Raw genomic sequence first — 23,855 nt, forward strand, 5'->3', positions numbered from 1 at the left:
TGAGAATATAAAAAGTAGAAAGTACAGAAATTTGTGTTCAAATGTATCGAGTAAAAGTAAAAAGTCGTCAGGAAAATAAATACTCAAGTAAAGTACAGATATGTGAAAAATCGACTTAAGTACAGTAACGAAGTATTTGTACTTCGTTACTTCCCACCACTGATCAGAACCCACATACATCACATTGATAACACGACCCCTGTTGTCATGAAATCACATGTTCAGACTGACATTATCAAAGATGAGAGGGGACGTGACTATAAACAGTGTGTATTGATCTGAGGCAGGTCAGTGGGATCAGTGCTGTATTTGAACTGGGCCTTTAAATGTGTTTCACATCCGGAGCAGCTGCTTCTTCTCCTCAGACAGACACAGGTCAGTGTCTACGACAACAAACCTCCTCTAACACGCTTGTTTACACTGGGTATCAGGTACACTGCACTTATTACTGTGCCGACTGAAGTAAATACACACGGTAGCTAGTTAGTTAGCTGCTGTGTTCAATGTTACCAGCTAGACTGAGGCGTCCGCTAAAGCTAAAGAGGAGGAGCAGGCCACAGTATGGAGGCGATTAGTGATGAAGTGTTGACATGGGACTACAGCTGAGGTTCAACAGAGACAGTCACTTTACAGCGGAGTGTGTTGAGTGTTGCTGTCACACACAGAGTGAGACTCAGGGCCACGCAGTTCCCTCTGAAGAGACACGGTGCTTATTGACGTTAGCATTGCTGCTAAGCTAATGTTGACACAGTTAGCTCAGACAGCGAAAACTGAGTGTGTGTCTGTGAGTATAATGAGACAGTTTTCCATTCATGTCCTGTTTATCTGCAAACTGAAGGGACACTTTGGGTAGAACAGCTTTGTAGCCATCGGCCGTAATTCGGTTGTGAGCATAGTCCAACATTACTTTAGCTTTTTAGCTCGTATGCTAGTCGATAATGACACCGCTAGCTAACAGATATAAAGCTTTACGTCTGTGTTAGCAGCGTGATTTGATTAAATACAAATGCTTGACAACATGTATTAGGTTATATGAAAAATGCACTAAAGAGTGGACCGAGTTTCAGAAAATAGTTTTCAATTGGCAGGTTTTTCAAAAGAGTCTGGTTCGTTACGACCTCATGTGATACATGAGTAGTTCAGTTTAGATGAAGGGTCATGACTGTGATGGTTATGGACCAAGGCTCTTTCTTCTTCTGCCTTCATGTAGAATATGATGAGCTCTAACGCCTATGAAACAGAGTTTAGTGTGAGGAGAGACTTCAGTTGTGTGTTCGTATCCAAAGTGTGTTAAATGTTTATAAGCAGACAAGACTGTCAGCAAACTATCTGAAGCCTCTTTCAGACATGAACTTGTTTGTCTTTCACATATGAACAAAGCAGCAGGAGATTAGCCAGCACGTTCACAACAAGAGGACAATCTCTGGGGCGTATAGTGAGAGGTGGCACCGCAGGCAGAGGCAGGATGTTACATTAACTCTGCTGTGGAGGTCACATGTTTTTGTGACCTCCACAGCAAATCAACACTGGTGGGGCCCTTCCTTAATGTCTTCTATTTGTATGGCCCCTCTATTTCATCCTGAGGTATTTGTATTATTTTACTTTTCTCATTTTTACGTCCTTCGCATGTTACAAACGTCTTCAACACAGCAAGGCCTTATTCAATCCTCCAGAGGATCTTCATCTGTTTTTCCACTTGGCCTCACTTGGACAATATCCAGAGTCTTTACTAAAGGGCTGGCAGGGGAAACTCTGATGAAAGTTCAAAACCTCTCACTTGGACATTTGCATCATTATCTACAGCCCCTCCTGATAATGTCAGGAGATGAGCCGGAGTTCAGCGGATGTCTAACAGCAGCATATAATATAAAGAGAGTTCATACAGCAGTGGACACCAACCTTTTCAAGCCCAAGATCACATTTGAATTCCAAACATAAACTGAGATCTACCACCCCGATATCTTCCCAAAAAAACACGTAGGATCTTTTCAAATTACAATATTCACATTAATATCAATTCATATTTACAGCATCTGTTCAATGCACAATATTAATCTTCTCAGTTCAACAAACGTTCTGTAGAGGAGCTGCTACTGCAGCACAATGTGTTTGCATAGGCTTTGCATAAATATGACTATTTCCTTGTATAAAAGTAGTCCTGTGTATTCAAATAAATACCAGTACTATACAGTATGAAGTCGTGCATCTTCTGCTCCTTCAAATATTTCACAATTAAAAAAATAAATACAAATTATTATGCAATGCATAAAGGAAGTGTTACAACCATCTATTTTTGTGACATAAATTCAACATATAAAAATTAAAGCTCAGGTGAAACATCAATTTCTCTATTTACTCTGATTCAACAACTATGTTTATCTGTCTATGTCACAAACATATGTATTTCCAACACTTCCCTAAGTGAAAAGCACTCGAGCGTTTTGCTTCGTGAATCCATTCATTTGTTCTAATGTGGCTTTGATTGTTATCGCAAGACCGGAAGATGCACGTCTTCATACCGTAGTGTCCTGGTGTTTAGTGTAGTTTAATACATAATCCGACTTGTATTGAAGGAAATGCAGTAAATTTACCAGCAGTTCTGCCGCCAGTAGCTGACAAGCTGCCATTGTGAACAACAGACCACTGCCACACAGCTGGCACAACCACAGCCAGTGTGTCCACAGCGTTACAGAGATCGACAGCGAAGACTGTTGAGATCGACCAGTCGATCGCAATAGAAGGGTTGGCGACCACTCTCACACAGTCTCTGTTTGTTCTTAACAGGTGTGCTGCTGCTCCAGGCTTCCAGTTCACGATGGCCCAGAACCAGGTGATCCTGCAGTTCCGATTTGCCACATTTGGGGACTCGATGCTGCAGAAGATGAACCTTCTACGACACCAGCGACGCTTCTGTGACGTCACCGTGCGCATCAACCAGCTGGAGGTCCCTGGTCATAAGGTGGTGTTTGCTGCCGGCTCTTCTTTCTTGAGAGACCAGTTCATCCTTCAGCAGGACTCCAGGGAGGTCCAGATCTCCATGATCCAGGAGGCGGAGGTGGGACAGCAGCTGTTGCTATCCTGCTACACAGGCCAGCTGGAGTTTCCAGAGCTGGAGCTGGTGCATTACCTGACGGTGGCCAGCTTCCTTCAAATGGGTCACATTGTGGAGCAGTGCACTCAGGCCCTCAGCAAGTTCATCAAACCTCAGTCAGCGCGCCACCTGGAGGTGGATGTTAATATGAGGAGCGAGAAGAACGATGAAAGTTTATCTTCTCAGGCCCAGAGAGAGCTGGGGCGCTCTCAGGTGCGGATTGTGCGTCAGCAGAAGGAGGTGGTAGAGCAGGTTGAGGATGAAAACAATGGTGATGACGAGGACGATGTTGATGACGACGGTGACGATGGTGATGATGATGATGATGATGTGATTATAGAGCCCAAGTCTCCTCTCCAGATATTAAGCAGACACCCAAGGCAGGCTATGATGGATAATGACATCACTATAGTAAAGGTAGAGTCTGTGTCTGACGTAGCAGAGAACGCCATCACTGGTCACTTCCCCACCAGCCCGCCTGCTGCCCTCAAGTCACCTGAGCCCCAGCATTCGCTCATTAACTCCACAGTGGACAGTCGCAGCAGTGAGATGGCGGTTCCACCTGGAATCGCCGAATACGCGCTCACCCCCCCTCCTCAGTCCCCTCCTGCAGAGAAACACAGCGCACACCAGAGGAACTACGACAAGCCTCTGCAGTGGTACCACCAGTGCCCAAAGTGCTCCCGGGTCTTCCGCCAGCTGGAGAACTACGCCAACCACCTCAAGATGCACAAGCTCTTCATGTGCCTCCTGTGCGGAAAGACTTTCACACAAAAAGGCAACCTGCATCGACACATGCGTGTCCATGCCGGCATCAAGCCCTTCCAGTGTAAAATCTGCGGCAAGACCTTCACCCAAAAGTGTTCTTTGTTGGATCACCTTAACCTGCACAGTGGGGACAAGCCCCACCGCTGCAACTACTGCGACATGGTTTTTGCTCACAAGCCTGTTCTTCGCAAGCACCTCAAACAGATCCATGGGAAGAACAGCTTCGATAACGCAAACGAAGGCAGCCTACATGACGGGGGGATTGACTTTGAATTTGGCCAAATATGAAATCTGTGGACTGGTTTTTTTTGAAGATTTGTTGGATGCCATCAGTCTGATGCAGATTTTCCTTCAGATGGGACATTACTTAAATGAGTCATCGTAAATTTAACAGATCCAAAACAGACACCGTTTAGTCGAAGCTGGAGCATTAAGCTAAGGACTGCATTACAAGTTTCCTGAAGTGTCAGCCCCTGAAGGGATGACTTCACTTGGAGAACATTGACATGAAATATGGAACTTTTCCTAGTCTACATTTAACTGTAGCTTCATTTACTGTGGACACTTTTTTTGTAGAATACATTGTAGATGCCTTCATATCATACTTGAATATTCAGCACTGAAACACAAAACATAATGACTGTGCATCATTAGTTTTATTGATGAATTAACATGTCTTTGTCTTAATGAAAGAAAAACATTGCAGACAATTATCCATTTGTATATTTGTGTATACATTCTTCTGTAGGCTTTCTGTATCGATATGACAACAGAGACTTCATACGTATAGAAAACTTGAGGGTGGGTTTAGATATATTTTACTGAAGGCAAGCTACACCAGTGACAATTGAGATGCCAAAGTGTCTATGTGAACGGAAATTTCTTTTATAAAGACTTAATATCTGAGGTACTATTGGACCAAAGTGACATTGTATCTGTCCCGTGTTCATAAAAGTCAGTGTGTGTGATGACATTAAAAACAGAATCTGAACCAATGTTGGTTTCATTTTCTTTATGCTATCACATAATTCCATCCAATATATAATCAGATTTCAATATTCAAAAAATATAGTACATGCAAAATATTTACGCAGTATTGATTTGTAAAATAGTTGTAAATATATTTTTCACATGTTTGATTACTTAAGGATGAGCAGGTCTATAGTTACATTGCAGCTAATGCTTAATTAGGACCAATAATGACTGCAGTCAGCCCTGCCTTCTGATTGTTAAATGGTTTAATATGCTGCCTGTGTAAGAACATTTATTGGGAACTATGGAGCTTTGAGTGCACACTAGCCTTTGATCATGGTTATATTCCTACCCACAGTTCTTGATATTCTTACTGTGTTTTAAGTACTTTGTCATAATTTTTTTATTTTGTATTTAAAACGAAATCTTTCAGTAAAACTTTTAAAACGAAGAACCTGGACTATATTTTGTTGAAGCAAGCGTCAGCTACTGTATATGCTTGGACTCCATTGCTCAAGTGGGCATTTTAAAAAAAATAGAGCCACACTAACACTGATATTAAATTGTGCAGAAAAGTAATCTTAAAAACAGAATTGTGGTGGTAAGACTGACAGAATAAATATTTTAAACAAGAATATTTTAGTGTTCTCACTGTTTTAGTGTTGCAAATTTTATTTACATTGCAGAATAAGCACAAATGTTTCAGCTAATGCCTTCTCTCATGTGCAGCCTTGGTTTTACAAGTGTTGAGTCCAAGTTTGCAGTGCGAGTATCTGACAGTGACATGTAAATGTGTGGCGAGTTGTTGAAACAAAGGTTTCATTGTGTTTGCTGTATGTCGCAATGTTAAAGAAAGTGGAAAAGAATTCCTGGATCTGCTCCCGATCTGAATCGCACCAAAATGTAATTTTTTTTTCCCTGACCCGTACTCCAGCCTTCCACAAAGTTTAATGGGAATCCGTTCTGTTGTCACATATCACAGAGTCTTAAACCACCAGAGACACCAAACAACCACAAAGTGACACAAACTACAAAAAGAGGAAAATTAAATAAAATCACAAAGCCACATCAAATAGACACAATACTCCACAAAGAGACAAGAGAGACCATAAAGACACACAACCACCACACAGACTGTGGAGATCCTTTAGGTGGAGGTTGGAGGCCATTTTTTTTTTTTTACGATTAAACGTGATACACTGTGACACACAAAACAGCGTTAGAAGGACAAAGAAAATGTGGGAGGTAGAAATGTACTATTGTAATACTTCAGTATCCTCTACACTTGTAACACACATGTACAAATTACTGCTGGAAAATGAATATGAAATGAAAACAATAGCCATGAAATTCACTATCTCCATTGAATGTGTTGTATTCTGATCAGGTCTATACAAACGCATTCTATTACAGTCAAAGCTCCTGTCCAAAGTCCACCATGTTTAAAATCTAATCTAAAGATAGTGAATTTGATTTGAATACAATGATTTGAATAAAGGCACCTCTGTACACTTATCGTTATTACCCAGTCCATAGTGTGCAGCAATGAGCAAGACTGCGGACTGGTGCCAGGACTCTCTGCATTACGTGTTTGATTATGAAACACCTAAAACTCTGGTTATTCCACACTTCGGGGTGGGATGTGTGTTCAGGCTCACCCAGCTCCTGGTGGTGCTGTATGTGGTGGGGTAAGTAATGACAAAAATCAATGGGGGAACATTGCTCTGGGTTGGATTTGGGTCAATGATAAATTGTTAAAATGTGACTGTGCTGTAAACCTGCAGGTATGTGTGTGTAGTGCAGAAAGCCTACCAGGAGACAGACTCTGTCATCAGTAGTGTCACCACCAAAGTGAAAGGTTTTGCCTTCACCAACACGTCTGACATGGATCCTCTTTTCTGGGATGTGGCTGACTATGTAATCCCTCCTCAGGTATTTGAAAACACATTCTATCCTATATGTTATCATCTGTGCCATAGTATATATGACAGAAACTGGTGTACATGGTGTGTTTCACTGCTGTATGTGCTGCTCTTCTGTTTAACAGGGTGACCACTCCTTCTTCGTGTTGACGAATATGGTCATGACCTCAAAACAAATGCAAACACGTTGTCCTGAGGTGAGGCACGGATGTCACCTGATATATCCCATAATACTCAGACAATTTAGGGATGATGTTGATTCAGAACATGGCATTGGAGTTTTGCGGTATCTGTCAGGATTGCAGCTAATTAATATTTTCATTACTGGCTCTTCTGTGAAACTGGAATTGCTTTGTTCATCAAAAGGTTTCTAGATATAAAGCTTTACTTCTGTGTTAGCAGCGTGATTTGATTAAATACAAATGATGCTTGACAACATGTATTAGGTTATATGAAAAATGCACTAAAGAGTGGACCGAGTTTCAGAAAATAGTTTTCAATTGGCAGGTTTTTCAAAAGAGTCTGGTTCGTTACGACCTCATGAGAAAAAAACACGTAGGATCTTTTCAAATTACAATATTCACATTAATATCAATTCATATTTACAGCATCTGTTCAATGCACAATATTAATCTACTGCAGCACAATGTGTTTGCATAGGCTTTGCATAAATATGACTATTTCCTTGTATAAAGGTAGTCCTGTGTATTCAAATAAATACCAGTACTATACAGTATGAAGTCGTGCATCTTTACATTTCCGGTTTTCTCCAACGGGCAGAACAAAACCCAAAGACATGCAAATGAGGAGGATGTAATCTTCACATATGGAAAGCTATAACCAGAACATGTTTGATTAGCCACGCTAGCAGCAGAGCTCTGGGGTTGGCATTATCAGTCCAGTCCTAAAATCAACAACCTGTCAGGAACCATTGGATGGATTGTTGTTAAAGTTTGCACAGACTTTCATTGTCTCCTGGGGATGAATCTTAATGACTTTTGTGATCCTCTGACTTTTCTTCCTGAGCCATTGTGATGTTTACCTTTGTGGGTTTGAGGGAAATGTCCCAACTATGATGGATTGTCATACCATGTGGGACAGAACATGTGCTACAGTGGCACTCAGAAGGAATTTTGGTTTTCCCCTGACTTTCCTTGCAGCACCATGATTGGGTCAAGTTTTATCCAATGCTTTGGTGCAGGCCCACTGACTCCTGTTAGAGTTTAACAGAAAAAAGCCTGTGTTCACAGAATAGAAATACACCTTTGCTATTCCAGCTAAGACAAGTCTAAATGTCAACGTGGCCAGGTCAGCAGCGTATTGCAGGACCAACATATAGAGACAAATAACCAGTCACACCCACATATATGGACAATTCAAAGTCTCCCTATCAACTCCAAACTGCATGTCTTTGGATTGTGGGAGGAAGCCGTGGAACCCAGAGAAAACCCACACAGACCCAGGAACAACATGCAAACTCCACACAGAAAGGCAGTGACCAAACCGGGAATCGAACCAAGAACCTTCTTGCAACGTGCTCAAGAGAGGTTGCTTTCGGTGCAGAAGCCTTTATATCAAACGTACTGTCCGTTTATCAATTATCGCATTTGCTGTGGATTCTTATCAAATTGACGAACCAATTAACACTTTTATCACTTCAGCACTATGATCTTTGTAAGTTATTGTCTCTATGTGCTGGCATGGTCCAAGTCTGTGATCCAGATACATTTTCTCCAGCATACATAAAAACTAACTGGCTCAGGCCAATATCTTTCCTGACACTGGGAATTTTAACACATATGAACACGTCCCAGCCTCATACCAGCAGAGATATATTAATGTTGTATGCTGATTAAGGTACCGGCCATTTCTTCTTCAGCTTCCAGGTCCATCAACGACCTGCGTGGATGATTGTGACTGTACCGTGGGACTCAGTGATCCTCGGGGGAGCGGTAGGCCTCTGACAAATCAGCTTTAAATGCTTAAATGAATCAGGTAAATGTATGTTATATCATACACTAAGCAGCAGCAGGCATTTCTTCTGCTCTCAGGTATACAAACAGGACTATGTGTCAACTATTCCTCAACTGTCCAGACGTGTGAAGTGCTCTCATGGTGTCCTCTTGAAATAGACACTAAACTGCCTGAGTAAAAAAATATTTAATTTTATATTATTTATAATCAAGCACAGTATAACGTAGCTATGGTTTGCATGACTTGTTGATTCCCTGTCTCACAGGCGTGCCCTGCTGGCTGCAGCAGAGAACTTCACCGTGTTGATCAAAAACAGCATAACATACCCCAAGTTCAAATTTCACAGGTCAGTCTAGTGTATCTGGAGGTGAGAGAATGACATGGCGGAGAAATGCAGGCTCTTATGAGTGCAGTGTATGGAAACATAATGTTATTCCATTATATCAAATGTACTGCACCTCTTCCTTCCTCCATCAGAAGAAACATTCTGCCACACATCAACTCCTCGTACCTGAAGAGGTGTGAGTTCAGTCATTCAACAGACCCTGACTGCCCCATATTCCGCCTCAAACACATTGTGTCAGAGGCTGGAGAGGATTTTCAAGACGTGGCTCTGAAGGTTCTAATATAATGACCATTTTTCAAATTTTTCATTATTGCGTAATTCACCCCTCCACACATACTCATCTCCTATTTCCCTTGACTTTCAGCTCTTTCAGGAATAATTACTGCATCTGTTTGTCTACACGTAAACACAGCAACTTGTTGTATATTTTCACAGGGTGGTGTCATTGGTATTATTATTGACTGGAGCTGTGACCTGGACTTTTGGGCAGGGAAGTGTTACCCCAAGTACAGCTTCCACAGACTAGATGACAAACACCCTGTCAGAAATGTGGCCCCTGGATACAACTTCAGGTGATGCTCATTTTTACACAGCCTTATTACGTCTGCCAAGGAGGTTGTGTTTTTGTCCCCGTCCCTTTGTTTGTTGCAGGATTATTCACAAACTACAAAACTAATTTGCATAAAACTCGGTGGAAGGATGGAACATGGGTCAGGGAAGAACCGGTCTAATTTCTCGGCAAAGATCTGGACAAAAAGGGGGGGATCCGTCTACATTTTCACAGTTTTCCCAAAGAATAATTCATGGATGTTGTTGAAAATACAGTCATATTAACACTTACATACAGACTTATATTTATGAAATCTGTTTATCTCTGAGTGTAATGTTGGTGCTGCTTGATTTAATTACCCTAACCCTTTTTTTTTTAGGTTTGCCAAATATTACAAAACCCCAGATGGAGAGGACACCAGGACCTTAATTAAAGCATATGGGATCCGGTTTGACGTCATTGTATTTGGAACAGTGAGGACTGAATATATCTTGTATTGCAATGTCCATATTCCTAACTTGTGTTGTTTAGCATTGAGAATACTCTGGGGTGATTTCTTTGTCTTGCAGGCTGGAAAATTTGGAATTGTTCCGACTATAGTGAACTTGGGTGCGGCCTTGTCCTTCCTCAGTTTGGTGAGTAAAGATGTTCAGTGATGCAACATGGGGGGGGGGGGGGACACTCTCTCTCTGGAAAATGTGATGATACACAGAAATGCATGCGTTTTAATGATTTGACTTCAGGTTCCCATGGTTTGTGACTGGTTCATGTTGACATGCACGAAGAAAAGAGATCTTTACAGTCGACATAAAATCACACATCTGAGTGATGATGCTGAGGCTGAATCAGTGAGTAACTAATTCTTCAGTTTCACATGAATACATTCTTCACTGCTGGATGCAGTTATCATTCAGCCAATGACTACTCCTGAGTTCATCTGTTTATCTCTATGTTTATAACACAGATGTCAATGGGCACCACCTACGGAACTCAGTAACTTCAACATGGGGACGTTGTTCTGCATAATCCAAACCTGCCTTAAATCACAACTGTCTTCATCATCATATGAGTTCTTAAATAAAACTGGGAGAGATGTGACTAAGTATCCTGTAATGACCTGTCACAGATTCAGGGGTGACTCCTCCGCGCCGCACGGGGGCAGCATAGCTTCATTTGACACCCACACATCAGATGCTTGTTGTGTGCTAGCAAACAACAGAGAGAGACTAACACAGCTAGAGATAGAAGCGCAGCCACAGAACTGACTAATATTGGGACTGTCTTTATTTTGATCGCATAATTGTGTAGTTGAAAAGTAACTGTATGTCTGACAGTGGCGTGTGTCGAGGGCAGAGCTTCGCTGTGTGAGCAGGGAACCAGAGAACAGGCTCGTGCATAGTGTTAGCCTGGTAGCTAAGTTAAGCTAAGTTTGCATTTGGGCAGCTGGTCTCTTCTAGTTAGCATCGATGAAGAAACCCAGTGCCGGTGTAAAACCTCTGAATAAGACTGACCAGCCTGTGACAGTTAGCTAGTTTCTCAGAAAGAAAACAACAGAATGACAGGTGAGTGACACGAACTCATGTTAACACCTCAAATACTGGATTACATTAAGCTAACAGTGGTGTTTTTAAAGCAGCGCCCTTTAGCACTTAACTTAATGTGTGAGGGGTAATAATAATAACCTTGTTTTCCCAGAGGATGCCATCCTGCTGAATGTACCGGTCATTCGGCAGCTGTACCACTGGGACTGTGGGTTAGCCTGCTCCAGGATGGTGCTGAAGTGAGTCCACATGGAGCTACTAACATACAAACTATGATAACTAATACAAGGTCAATAACTTAGCTCTATGTGCTAAATGTGTTCAGAAAAAACATCATACTGAAGCCCTACTTCCTAGTTTCTCTGAACTGTCACACAGAAGGGTCCAGAGGTTACTCAGCCAAGAGAGAACACATTCCAGTGACTTTCTCATGCATGTCCCCAGGAATAATTTGCCATAGCCTTGTTTACAGTTCCACTAAGTTATGTGAAAGAACAACACAAGTTAAAAGTCTTAGAGAGGGAATAGTCGTGTGTTAAAATATTTACACCACGTCAATATTGAATAACCTTATGTATGATCTTATAAATAAGCTTTTCACGGACCCCCTGGCAGTGTGCTATTTGAGAACCACTGCTATAGTTAACCCATATAGATTTACAGTCTCAAAATATCTGATCTTGCAGGTACCTCCACCCGGTCGACGACGAGGAGTTTCAGAGAGCATGCTGGGAGCTGAAGCTAACAGAGAGTGTGTGGACCATTGACCTGGCGTACCTCATGGGCCATCTAGGAATCAAACACTGCTTTTGCACACAGACTCTGGGCGTTGATAAGGGTTTTAAGAATCAGGTAGTTAACTGAGACTTAACTGTCAGTACTGACCTAACCAGCTGTGAGTTTGTGTCTGACACTGTTTTTGGTTTCCCTTGGTGTGGTTTGCAGTCCTTCTATAAGAAGCATTTTGACACCGAAGAAGACCGAGTGAACGAGCTCTTCTTAAAAGCAGAGAGCAAAGGTGTGGTGGTGAGGAAATGGTGAGTGATCTGTTAATCATTATTCACTCGGACAAGTGGCCGGTTTTTGATTTACCCAGAGTAAACCTAACATGTCAAATGTGTCTGTGGTTATCTCACTCTACAGTTCAGTAACCATTGAGGAAATCCAGTCCCATCTGGAGCAGGGCCACGTTGCCATAGTGCTGGTGAACGCTGTCGTCTTGACATGTGAGCTGTGCTCCTCGCCTGTCAAATATTGTTGCTTCCTGCCCGTGGGTCAGAAGTGTTTCTGCAGGAAGCCAGAGTACCAGGGTCACTTTGTGGTAGTGTGCGGCTTCAACAGGACCACAGGCTGTATTTACTACAACAACCCTGCGTATTCTGACAGTGAGTAATCCCATATGTCTAAAGCACAAGATGAATATCATGTCTAAATGAAAAAAATTACAGTATCAGTGAAGTACAGGAAAACTTGCCATTCACATTTTTGAATATATATCAATAGATGTGTCAGCAGTTATATCAGCACTTGCCCTAATTCTTGTTTATTAGTTTACAGACAAAAAAAATTACTAACAAGTTTCATAGTAAAAAAAAGTTAAACATTTGCAGTTCCTAGTTCTTCTCAAATGGGAGGATATTTAGCTTTCGTCTCTTACTTGTTTGTACATTGCATAACATTTGGTTTTTTAACTAACCAAACATAAAACAATGTCTCCAGCTTTAGGCTAAGATAACTGGAAAAATATATTGATAAAGATAATCAATATTTGCAGACACAGAAAACTAAATATGTAATCAATTCATCTAAAAACAATCCACAGATTAATCTAAAATGAAAATCCCAAATCCCTTCCAGATCATGTTGAAAATGGATTATTTTTATTTTACCATATCAGACAGAGCCACAGACACGGGAGCAGCGGATACTGCCCTCTGCCAAAAAAAAAAAATCACTTCCTGCTTGGCAATTTGTCTTCAGAGAAAAAGCACAACAATTATTTTGTTGCTGCAATACCTTATATGGAGCTGTATTAAAGCCTAATACAAGTGTCCCAGATTAAAAAGGGCCCTGTCCCAGATTATCAAATTCAGGCAGATTTTTCTTTTTTGGCACAAAGAACACTGAACGCTGTGCCATGTCTCCTCTGAGTATGATATATCCATTATTTCTCCTGGTAGGGTTAGAAAACATCTTAAGGATTACAGAAAGTTATAATACTTTGATCTAATGTGTAAAACAGACATCAATTTATAAGTCGTTGAAGTCAAAATTGCAAAAAGTGTCCCAGATCACACAAATTCCCCCTATTCACCCTCTCTTTCTAGATCTAGATGTACAGCAGCATATGAAGGAACCCAAACATATGCCTGCCATGCATAGTTACCACTAAAGGCAAACGTATGACTGAGGCTGACTGAATTGTGATTGGTTTTACTGGTTAGACATGAACAACAGTATTGGACTAATTCGTAGTTAGAGATGAGGACACTAGAGGAAACGTTAAGCAGTCATCAAGTTATAAAGTAGCGTAGATTTTTTAAATTGTCTAAACAAAAGAGAGTTGGGCGCCAGACAGGGCTTCTTGACTTTTCAATTAACTTAAAGGGGACATAGCATGCCCATTTTACCACAAGTTGATATGGTTCCTTGGGATCTTAATGAAATGTCTAACATACTTTGGTCAAAATACCACAAGGATCATTTCAAACAGCACCCTTTTTACCCTGTCTAAAACAGCCCTCCACAGAATGACCTGTTTTGAGTGCCTGTTCCTTTAAATGCTAATGAGCCAGCTCCCCCCTCCCCCTCTCCCCCCATGATTTTAAACGATATAAATTACATATTTTATATGATATAAATTATCAAATATGCATCCCATACTTTGTTTTCCCCTTCTGTTGTCCTGGAGTTTTAATTTTCCCAATCACATAATTAAATGTCCCCCTCTGCCCATCCACTACAAGCACACAAGCAGACAGACAGAGAGAGAAAGAGAGGGGTGGGGGGGCTATGAAGACCATCATTTACCCCCGAACCCCGACATTCAACGGGTACAACAACAAGCGGAGAAAGCAGAATCGCGGGCTGACCTTATATATACAGTCTATGGGGCTGACCAGCGCGGAGAAATGCGCATCCCGTGTGAACAGCCAGGCGGCTGCGTGCTGGAGAACGGCGCTGCGCTGGAGAACGGCGCTGCGCTGCCTCGCAGCGGCGCTTCCGCATCCGGTGTAAACCCGGCGTAACGAGTGGGGGGGCTCTGTGTGTTTGTGCCAGTGTTACAGTAGTGCCGAACACTGCGGAAGTCCTCCACACTGCTGGCTGTGTGGCGTTGACACAAATTCCAGCTCACGCATGGGAGAGCGAGCGGTCGCTCCCGAGCAACTGCTGCAGCCTCCCAGTCCCAACGATCCAGACAAATGCCACATGTGAGTGAATCGCGGGCTGACCAGCGGAGAAATGCTCGTCCCGTGTGAACAGCCAGGCGGCTGCGCGCTTGGGAACGGCGCTGCGCTGCCTCGCAGCCTCGCTGCGTCCGGTGTAAACCCGGCGTAACGAGTGTGGGGGGACGGGAGCCAAGGCCATGTAGGGAGACTTCCAGTGCCTTGTTACGACACAAAACACAGGAAGCTCATTCGAGTCACTCAAGCATGACGTTTCTGACTTAGAGGAACCATAACAGAAAACGCGCAACTGGTTTTTTTCCACAGTTTTTGGGTTGGTAGACATGCCAGATACCCACATTAACCTGTAGAAGCACTAACAAAGTGGAATTTGCATGCTATGTCCCCTTTAAATATGTCACAGTCGGAGAGATAACCCAGCTAGCTTATTATCCTGGCTGCAAAAAGGCATCAAAGGAAAAGGAATCACAATCAATTCAGTTAAATCAATTAATATTCAGTTAATATTCAAAGAACAATTAAATCAAAGAAGTATGATTAATAAGCAAACATCAAAGACTCGCATTCACCAAAATATCAATCAATAACAATCCAATTCACTTTCAGAGTCCAAATCAGAAAATTAAGGTCTATTAATTAAACAAATGAAAGAAGGACTCCAGATAATTGGTGATCTTTGAGTAATCTGAGTTCAGATGATGTATGAGATTATGTGTGTGTGGGGAGGGTGTTCAGGGGGAAACGGTTCATATGTTGTACTGTGTTCGGTTCTTCATAGTCCGATCAGTGGAGGGGTGTGTGTGTTGGAGAGGGGAGTTAATGTCCAATGAGAGTGGAACATGATGGTAATGTGTGTGTTTGAGGGGGTCCTTTAATCTCCGAGGTGAAAGATGAGGGGTGAATTAACAAGAAGCAAACAGAAGAGGGGAAGCCAAGAGAATTTCAGTATGGAGACAGACTTAGCTGTTGTAGTTCAACCGGGACAGAGAAGACACGGCCCAAACTGAGCAGGTCAGACATCCTGCATGAATCCACTTCATCAGGCTCCAGGGATCAGCTCATTTGTCTCTTTGTCCCAAGAAAATTGGGAGAAACCAGCCGGTTCTGTGATCTACTGCCACTATTTCCTTTGATTTTAGTCACTTTTCTTCCTCTTTTAGCACATATGTCCAGAGACTGGTTTATCTTTACAACTATCTCCTTCCTTCAGTTGCTCTCCCTCCTCAGTTCTCTTCCATGCAGCCTTTGCTTGATTTCCCCCTCACAGGTGTGTCCAGTTTATCATCTCCTTTGCCCCTCCTTCTTTTCCTCTTCAGGTGTAAAGGGCCATTCTGTGGATTTAATTTTCTCCTCACTGCTACAATAACATCTCATCCTTGGGTTAGCATGTGTCTGTACATGTAGCTGTTGAGATATTTCACTCAAAACCTTGAATCTCCATATCAGGAGATCACCTATGTTTGTATCTGGAAACAGTGAATATTTGTACGACATTCAATGGAAATTTAGCCAAAGTTTGGACCAAACAGAAGACCAACATTAACCCTCTATAGAGCCAGCGTGACTATAATCCTCTAACTGTGTGTGTTTGTGTGTGTGTGTGTGTGTGTGTGTGATCCTAGGGGTGTGCTGCACCAGCGTCACTAACTTCGAGGAGGCTCGGCGAAGCTACGGGACAGATGAAGATATCCTGTTGATCTTTAAGGAGAGTTGATGGACAGCGATGATGATGATGGTGGTGGATTTGGATTTCACTCTTCCTCGGCTCATCATTGTTTTTGACCTCTCACGGCTGCAGGTCTCCATACCTGGACACCTGTCAGCTGATCCCTTGGACTATTCCCTCCGGTGCTACCAAGTCGGACTGCTCTCTAGAAACACACACGCTGCAGAATGCTTACACCCTCTTGAACTTGACCTTTGATAGATTAACACCTGGAACATCTAGAGTCAAAGTTTTTGGTTTCTTTTCACACAAGCAGATAGTTAAAAGGAATTGTATTGTTTGTTGAATTTTAACGGCTGCAGTTGGCTAATAGATAGAATCTATTGAAATATGTGAGCAGAGGATTTGTAGACCTGTGAAACTACAGTGGATGAAATGTGGGACTCAAACCTAGAATAGGAAACACTACAACACAGTGTTTATAATTCAGGGCTGATGCTGTTTCTCAGTTGTGCTTAGTGCTGAAGTCTGAAGGGGTCCTTCTGTAGCCGCCCTCTCGCCTCTACCTGCCTTGTAAAGAATGCTCACTCTCCTCTCGGTCACGATTTATTTAAATGAGTCTATCAACAGGGAAAACAGGAGCTGTCGTGTTTTGAGAGTCTCAGGTAATTAATGCCCTGAAGTGTGACATTGTGCATCAAATGACAAAACTAGTTTAATGCAATATGGATCTGTGGATCTCAATCTGCCTGCAGAGGAGCATGGACAGACACAAAGAAACTCACCATTTGCTGACAGCAGTGAGAACTATATCATTTCCACAATGTCACCGAGTTGTTTTATTTTTTAATTTAGGTATTATGTATGTATGTACATTTTTGCACAACACTTTTCATACCAGATGTAATTAAGTTATTTAAAGATTTTACCATGAAATTGCTTTTCTGAATCTTGCGAAAAGTAGTTTCCTCTAGTTGTGCTTCTTGGTGAGAACAAACTGCACATTTTAAACTTTATTTTGTATTAAACATAGAGCTGCATTTATTATGTCATGATTAAAGGATTTGAACACATTGTTATGTTCTTGTCAGTTTTCCTGGTTTAAGAATGTTTAGGAGGCTGGTGTCAGTACTTTTTGGTTGGTTGTTTGGAGGTTGTCCACCTGAAGAATTAAAACACTGTATATTTACTAAATAATTATGAAATGAAAATCTAAAATCTGTACAGTAAATAATAAGAACTATATCATTTATGGAAGTAACTTGATGACAAATCCTTGTCAATTTCTGTACCGTGTAACTGGTTTGTTTTCATTGGTCTGATAACAAATCTTTTGTCCTTTCTTTTGCTCAGTTTCTGACAGTAAATTTATAATGTGAGGATTTGTCATAATTGTTTTCTAAAAACAAATGTGTGATTGTCCCCACCCACCCTAACATGTGAAACGCTGCTAACTGGGCAGACGGATGTACATGTCCACATATTCCAAAATAGTGTCATTTGAATTGATGATTATTTTGACCTTTTTCTTCTTGTGCCTCCTGAGGAAAGTAAAGTGATTGTCTGGTGCTCACACTGGAAAGTCTGAAGTTTTTACTGTTACTGATGAAAACTTGAATTCATATGTAATAAAGGACCTTTACTGCTGCTACAGCCTGACGTGGTCGGATATGACCAGTGGCTTACAGCAGCAAACAAACTGAAGACAGATGCAGCTGTGTAATGACGTCACTAAGTGACATCACTAAGCCAGTTCACTGACTCTGTGACTGTTGTGTTACTGTTGTGTTACATTAACCCACAACATAAAGTTAGACCTTTGATTGTTTGTCAAAATTTACTTGGCTTTGCTAAACTGTTTCCTCAAACAACAACCCACATGAATTCAAAGCTGGAATCAATCAAATCCAGATGACTCAGAACAGGGCCATGGTTTGATTTCATCTAGTTTTATGAGGTGAAACATTGACACTGTGAATCAGTCTGACACACTTTATTATGACGATGAACACAAAATGGAACTTTGTGTGTTTCATACGGATATGGCCGACAGTAAACGTGTGTAATGTCTACTCCTTCACTATGTTGGGTTTAAAATCATGTCTGACAGCCCTGGTGAGTTCCTCTGCGTATTCAGCGTACCTCCCAGTCATCTGCAGAGGAAACATACAGTGACAGTACATGTTAGTTTATCACAACAGTGTTCACCCAAGCAGAATAAACTGAACTGCAAGTAAAAACCAACAGCCTTCTATCTATATATTATAGCTGTTGAATACTGCAGTGTAGTAAAATGTACTATATTTCTCTCTGAATTGTCCCGTGACGTATGTGTGTGTAAATCTCTTAAAAACTTGAGCTTGTATATAAAACCTCCCAACGACACTTACAGTACGAGCTGAGATGAATGAGCTTAATTAACTCCATACATTTTTATGACCACAGCTTTTGAAAATGCAAGGATTAGCTGCCTTAACCTTAAAACTCCATTTATCGCTGATTTGTCTGTTCAGGTTGAGATCCATCTCCACCACTAGCAGCCCGTCACGGGTCCGAGAGAGGCCCGGGGTGCGGCTGCCGTCAGGAGCAGCCACGTAACTGGATCCATAGAAGAGTCCGAAGTCATGGTGAGCTGCAGAAAGTCAGGAGACACGTCTTTCACTGGTACTCGTATTAATGCACATAGCTGCTCAATGTATGTGAGACCACAACTCTGTGACCAGGAAAGTATTAAATAAACCAATCAGTAAATGAAAAAGTATACAGCAGCTGACCTGAAATCATACATTGTTAGGATATTAAACTGAAAAAACAAGTTGTGAAAACACTATAATCTATATTTTAAGATAAAATCTGTAATGAAAAAGGAATATGTATTCTACTAATGAGAAAATGAATCCTGGTCAGGATAAATAGATAATTATAGAACAGCAGAGGTCAAAATAGACTTGTAACATTACAAAATTGCACATTTATTGATTATTTCTGACTGATGACTTATTTCTAGTTTATTTGAACGTTTATTCTCTTCACTTGCCCTGTAGATACATTTAAAGGACCAGTTAGCTACATGGTTACAGACTTATGTTTAGTAACATTGACATTATCTATTAAACCATAATCACAATTTGAATAAAAATAAAGAATTCTGAATTGAAGGAAATAAATCTTGCACCTTTTTTTCCATCACCAGATGTGAATTCACTTTTGAAAGTTTCCTGGAGAAAACACAAGAACAGAACAATGCAAACATCCCGTTTTTTACATGATTATAAATGCTGTGCATGAATCATGTACAATATGTGTATTATAACAGACAGATGAGAGTGAACCTACTGTCCCCACACGGTTGATTGCACAAGTAAAACAGTGGTTGGCTATTGCTGCATTCCTGGCCTCTATAGGCCACATGGGCTCACTGTTAAAAATAAACAACAAATATTATTAAAGTACATATAACATATTAATATATATCAACAAATGTATACAAAATTTGCCACAGGTTATAATAACATTGCACCCAGGGGTCCAGGGACCCACACAGTGCGCAGACAGGAGTCTGGTTGTATTAACCTGCAGCATGTTAATGATACTTAGACCCTGTTCAGACCTGGTAAACATTCGTCCTGAGGGATCTGGTCATTACTGGTCAGCACTAAGCTCATGTCTCAAAGCACCCAAACACACTGTTGATCAACAGACACATCTATCAACAGACAAACTTAACGCTGACCAGATCAGATCTCTCAGGACAGATGTTAATATCAGGTCTGAACGGGACCTTTCTCGATTCAGTCTTTTACCTGAGGGCTCCCACAGTAGCTGAGGGGTTGAAGATGATCTCAGCTCCATTCATACTGTACAGGAACCAGTTCAGAGGGTGATGCCGCCCGTAGCAGATATTCACAGCTATCTTACCAAACTGTGTCTGGAACACTGTGTGGCCGGTGTCGCCCTCCATGTAATATGTAGACTGTAACAAAAACAGTGAACACTGCAGTTTGACTGTGGATCCAACAGTTAGAAGGAGAACATCCACCCACCTCATTAAAGTCTCCAATCCTGGGAATATGATGCTTCCTGCTCTTTCCCAGTACATTTCCAGAGTTGGAGATCACCACTGCTGTGTTCCAAAGAGTGTTGTGCATCTCCTCCCGCTCCAGGATTGGGGAAATAACCACCATGTTGTATTTTTTGGCCAGCTAATAACAGAATAACAGTGTTTTCAGACTTGCCCCTGCAGTGGATCATATATGTGACCCTGTAGCAGACCTGTGTTCCCATAGCCTCACCTCCTGGCAGAAGCGCGTGGTGTTTCCCTCTTCAGCTGACTCCGCAAACTCCGTCCATGGTTCTTTTTCACGGGTGCAGAAAGCAAAGGGCATGGCTGTCAACAGAAACATGCCCGTTTGTTTTATATGGATCATCTGATTTGCAATGTGAATGAACATATTATTTTACAGACTCATGGAAGTACACACTCCAGGTCTCCTGAAAGCAGATGATGTTCACACCACACATGGCCGCCACCTCGACCATTTCACCGACCCGGCTGTGCATGGCATTGATCTGTGGAGGGAACATCCACAGTATCACACTGGTCACATCAACTGGGTTAAGAAGAAATCCATTCTATCAAACATCTCACAACACAAACACGTCTCTCGGTTTTGATCAGTCACATGAGTCCTGACCTGGTCCAGGATGGGTGCGTCAGTGGGCAGGACAATGTGGTGCTGTATGAGTCCCACCCGGATCCTCCTCGCCGGCCTCAGCTGTTCCAGAGCAGCTTCAAACCCATAACCCTTCAGCTCAAAGTCACGTTCAGAGGCGGCGTCCACAGCACAGGCCGGGAGCTCCAGCTTCCTGTGACGGGCAGAAGATTTAACGTTAATTCCCACCAACACAACAAAGTACAGTCTTACAAGTCTTTCATCAGTGTTTCTCAGGCCGTGGCTTTAAGTCTATAGTGAGAAGTCAGCAAAGCCTTTGACATCATTAGTCGACAGAAAATAAACCAACTAATATTTTGATCATCAGTCAGTTCAGACATCAAGAAGAAAATGACAAACACTAACAGGTTGTAGCTCCACCGACATCAGCTTTTATTTGTCATATTAGTCAGTAAATGTAGTTTTGGACAGTTGTTGGACATAAGTAATTTGAATATGTTGCCTATAGAATTCTCTTATGGGTCATTCCATGTCAAATAATTTCAGACTTCAAAAACTTCAAAAACTCTGTATCTTAGTATCGATATCTGAAGAATTGTTACCAGCCTCATCAATCTTTGTAGGAACGAGGGACAAACATGTACAGCACACAATCTTATTTCTATAAGGCCCTAACTTTGGTAAAAAGGTCTAAAACAACTAAACAAGAGTGATATATAAGCCACCATGAACCCTTATGTCCGCTTCGTTATGATATCAATAACTTTTTTTCTGTGAATACAATCTTAATTTAGTGCATGTAATTTGACAGCGTGCTTATTAAAAAGTTATATGTGGAAACTGTTACGTTTCAATTTCATGTTTTATCTGTCATATGTACATTAACACAGGGTCACTGGTCCAATGAAAAGCGTTTAACAAGAAGAACTGATACTCAAGTCCTGTTGTTTAAGTTACATGGTCAAATCATAATAGCTTATTTTCAATGAAGTTATTTGAATTTTCACAGTATCTAATTCTTTTTGAAATGCACAATATAAAATGTAGCCACTCCACTGAATATTGAATAAGAGTTGGTGCCTTTCTCTAACAACCAAAACAATTCTATTGTTTTATTCATTATATATATCTTTATGTCTACTTCAAATATTGGCGCCAAATTAATAATAGATTGCATTTGCAGAAAAATAATGACTGATTATATATGGTTGCAATGAAATTGGTTTATAATGCACTCACTGTCTCTCCTTTAGGAGTTTAGCACGTTTCTGCCAAAACTAGGGAAGAAAATCAATAGACGTGCAGTATAAGCTGTTAATGATTCAGTGGCTCTGGGAACCTGCTCACCTCTACCCTGCGAAGTTAAGAGAAGCTAAGGAGAATCAAACTTCAAAACAAGGCGTTTTTAAGAGTTTAAAAGTAAATAATAAAATTATTTTAAAGGCTTTACTTCTTTAAACACAAACATTACAAAATGAACAAAACAGGAGACTGTTGTGCCACTTTCCTGGAGTCGGTCTGATTTGACACTAGATTGAAACCAACAAAACAATTGAAACAATCTGCAGATGAATCGAGGTGAAAATAGTTGCAGTTGCAGGCCTAGTTTGTGTTCCCCCTCTTCTTCAGTGCATTTCCCCCCTGGTGGATTAATGCACATGTGACCCATTCATGACCCATATGTGGACTGGTGCAGCTCCACAGGTTCAGTCTGCGTGTTCTCAACACAAGTACTACTGAGTGACAGGCAGATATAAAGTTGTGAGGCCTATTTGTGTAAAGTTTGAAACTTTGTAGTGGTTGTGTGTGTTACTGCAGCTTTGAGCACACAGACCAAAGTCCATTCAACTTAATACCAACTGACCGCCCGGTACAAACAGAGCACTTAAATAATATCTTAATAGTAATGTGACATTGCTCCTCACGTAGTCTCCCTCCCGAACAGGATCCTGGAGACCTCAGACAGCTCCGCGGGAGGCAGGTGACTCCGCAGACACTCCTCCAGGGACTCGAACTCACACGCCGACATGTTGCGCTTTGTTCGGATTCTCTGCTTCACGGCTGCGGCTGTACGGTCCTCTGTGTCGGTGCTGTCTGTTGGTTAACTGTCTCACTGCTTATATAACCTGCACGTGTCTTCAGGGAGACTGACACAGTTGTTTGTGTGGAAACGAAGAGCCTGCGCCGCGGACTGTCCCAACTGTCGCTGCCGCTAGGAGGCGCCCGCCGCCTGAGTCAGGAGCATGAGGTGGTTGTTGGTACAAAGTTCAAAGTACAAACACATGTTTACATCTGTAAATACACAACTCCGTTCATAATGAATCAACTGAACCACAGATGACTCTCAGTGACTTTTGATTCAACTAATCACACTCAGTTACTGCACTTAATGTTCTCAGACTGAAAATAATCACTTTAATACAACATAGTTAATCCAATTTATCAAATTATATATATATATATATAGTTTATAACACATTTACAACAATATTTTACATATATGTGCACTATATGAATATATGCAAAGTACTTACACAGCATGTTTTCAAACAAAACAGAACTTGAATACGACATAATTAATACAACATAATTAATACAACATATCATAACAACAGAAGCAGCTTTACCCAAAACACAAAAAGGTTTTCACTAAACTGTGCTACATCTCTGGCTCCTTGTGTTTACAAATCCTCATATCACAGTGTTTCACCATGTGTCAGTAGATCCTTCAGTCATCTCTCAAAGTCCTTTTTTCTTTTCAGAATTTGTCTACTTTTTAAATCCCGACTAACATTAGAGTATTTTACATACATCCAACATATTTTCACAGTGTGATTTGAGTTGTTGCAGTTATGAAATCCTTCTATTCATTTTATATTTTTGCTAATCCAACAGTTTTGCATTAATTACACTCACTATGTCCAACCAGTGAATCCCACTGATCC

At 41.3% G+C, this 23,855-nt stretch overlaps 4 protein-coding genes across 8 annotated transcripts; 3 read left to right on the forward strand and 1 right to left on the reverse strand.

Moving 5' to 3' along the window:
• Positions 1 to 254: 254 nt before the first annotated feature.
• On the forward strand, positions 255 to 4,854 carry zbtb26 (zinc finger and BTB domain containing 26). Of its 4 annotated transcripts, none has more exons than XM_034595112.1 (2): positions 255 to 375; positions 2,785 to 4,854. In XM_034595112.1, exon 2 carries the CDS (start codon positions 2,816 to 2,818, stop codon positions 4,145 to 4,147), a length of 1,332 nt encoding a protein of 443 aa, XP_034451003.1. In that variant the 5' UTR covers positions 255 to 375; positions 2,785 to 2,815; the 3' UTR covers positions 4,148 to 4,854. The 4 variants fall into 4 exon arrangements, with proteins under 4 accessions (XP_034451003.1, XP_034451005.1, XP_034451002.1 ...); XM_034595114.1 differs by having other exon boundaries at positions 296 to 431; XM_034595111.1 differs by lacking the exon at positions 255 to 375 and adding an exon at positions 438 to 736.
• A 1,507-nt stretch (positions 4,855 to 6,361) lies between these two features.
• Positions 6,362 to 10,713, forward strand: p2rx4b (purinergic receptor P2X, ligand-gated ion channel, 4b). Its single transcript, XM_034595115.1, has 12 exons — positions 6,362 to 6,519; positions 6,616 to 6,763; positions 6,879 to 6,950; positions 8,633 to 8,705; positions 8,805 to 8,901; positions 8,993 to 9,073; positions 9,205 to 9,346; positions 9,509 to 9,645; positions 10,003 to 10,096; positions 10,193 to 10,258; positions 10,367 to 10,471; positions 10,588 to 10,713. Exons 1-12 carry the CDS (start codon positions 6,377 to 6,379, stop codon positions 10,618 to 10,620), a joined length of 1,191 nt encoding a protein of 396 aa, XP_034451006.1. The 5' UTR covers positions 6,362 to 6,376; the 3' UTR covers positions 10,621 to 10,713.
• A 118-nt stretch (positions 10,714 to 10,831) lies between these two features.
• On the forward strand, positions 10,832 to 17,810 carry gucd1 (guanylyl cyclase domain containing 1). Its single transcript, XM_034595118.1, has 6 exons — positions 10,832 to 11,185; positions 11,319 to 11,403; positions 11,851 to 12,016; positions 12,110 to 12,201; positions 12,308 to 12,549; positions 16,194 to 17,810. Exons 1-6 carry the CDS (start codon positions 11,179 to 11,181, stop codon positions 16,283 to 16,285), a joined length of 684 nt encoding a protein of 227 aa, XP_034451009.1. The 5' UTR covers positions 10,832 to 11,178; the 3' UTR covers positions 16,286 to 17,810.
• A 349-nt stretch (positions 17,811 to 18,159) lies between these two features.
• upb1 (ureidopropionase, beta) lies at positions 18,160 to 23,124 on the reverse strand. 2 transcript variants are annotated; one of them, XM_034595116.1, is made up of 10 exons: positions 22,836 to 23,122; positions 20,932 to 21,103; positions 20,719 to 20,806; positions 20,530 to 20,624; positions 20,281 to 20,439; positions 20,041 to 20,210; positions 19,574 to 19,655; positions 19,413 to 19,455; positions 18,715 to 18,869; positions 18,160 to 18,390 (listed from the first exon to the last, which is right to left on the reverse strand). In XM_034595116.1, the coding sequence occupies exons 1-10, from the start codon at positions 22,937 to 22,939 to the stop codon at positions 18,307 to 18,309; spliced, it is 1,152 nt and encodes a 383-aa protein (XP_034451007.1). In that variant the 5' UTR covers positions 22,940 to 23,122; the 3' UTR covers positions 18,160 to 18,306. The 2 variants fall into 2 exon arrangements, with proteins under 2 accessions (XP_034451007.1, XP_034451008.1); XM_034595117.1 differs by having other exon boundaries at positions 18,306 to 18,435; positions 18,606 to 18,869; positions 22,836 to 23,124.
• Positions 23,125 to 23,855: the final 731 nt, after the last annotated feature.

The sequence above is a fragment of the Hippoglossus hippoglossus genome, chromosome 9 (genome assembly GCF_009819705.1).
Source record: "Hippoglossus hippoglossus isolate fHipHip1 chromosome 9, fHipHip1.pri, whole genome shotgun sequence".
In the NCBI taxonomy this organism is placed as follows: domain Eukaryota; kingdom Metazoa; phylum Chordata; class Actinopteri; order Pleuronectiformes; family Pleuronectidae; genus Hippoglossus; species Hippoglossus hippoglossus.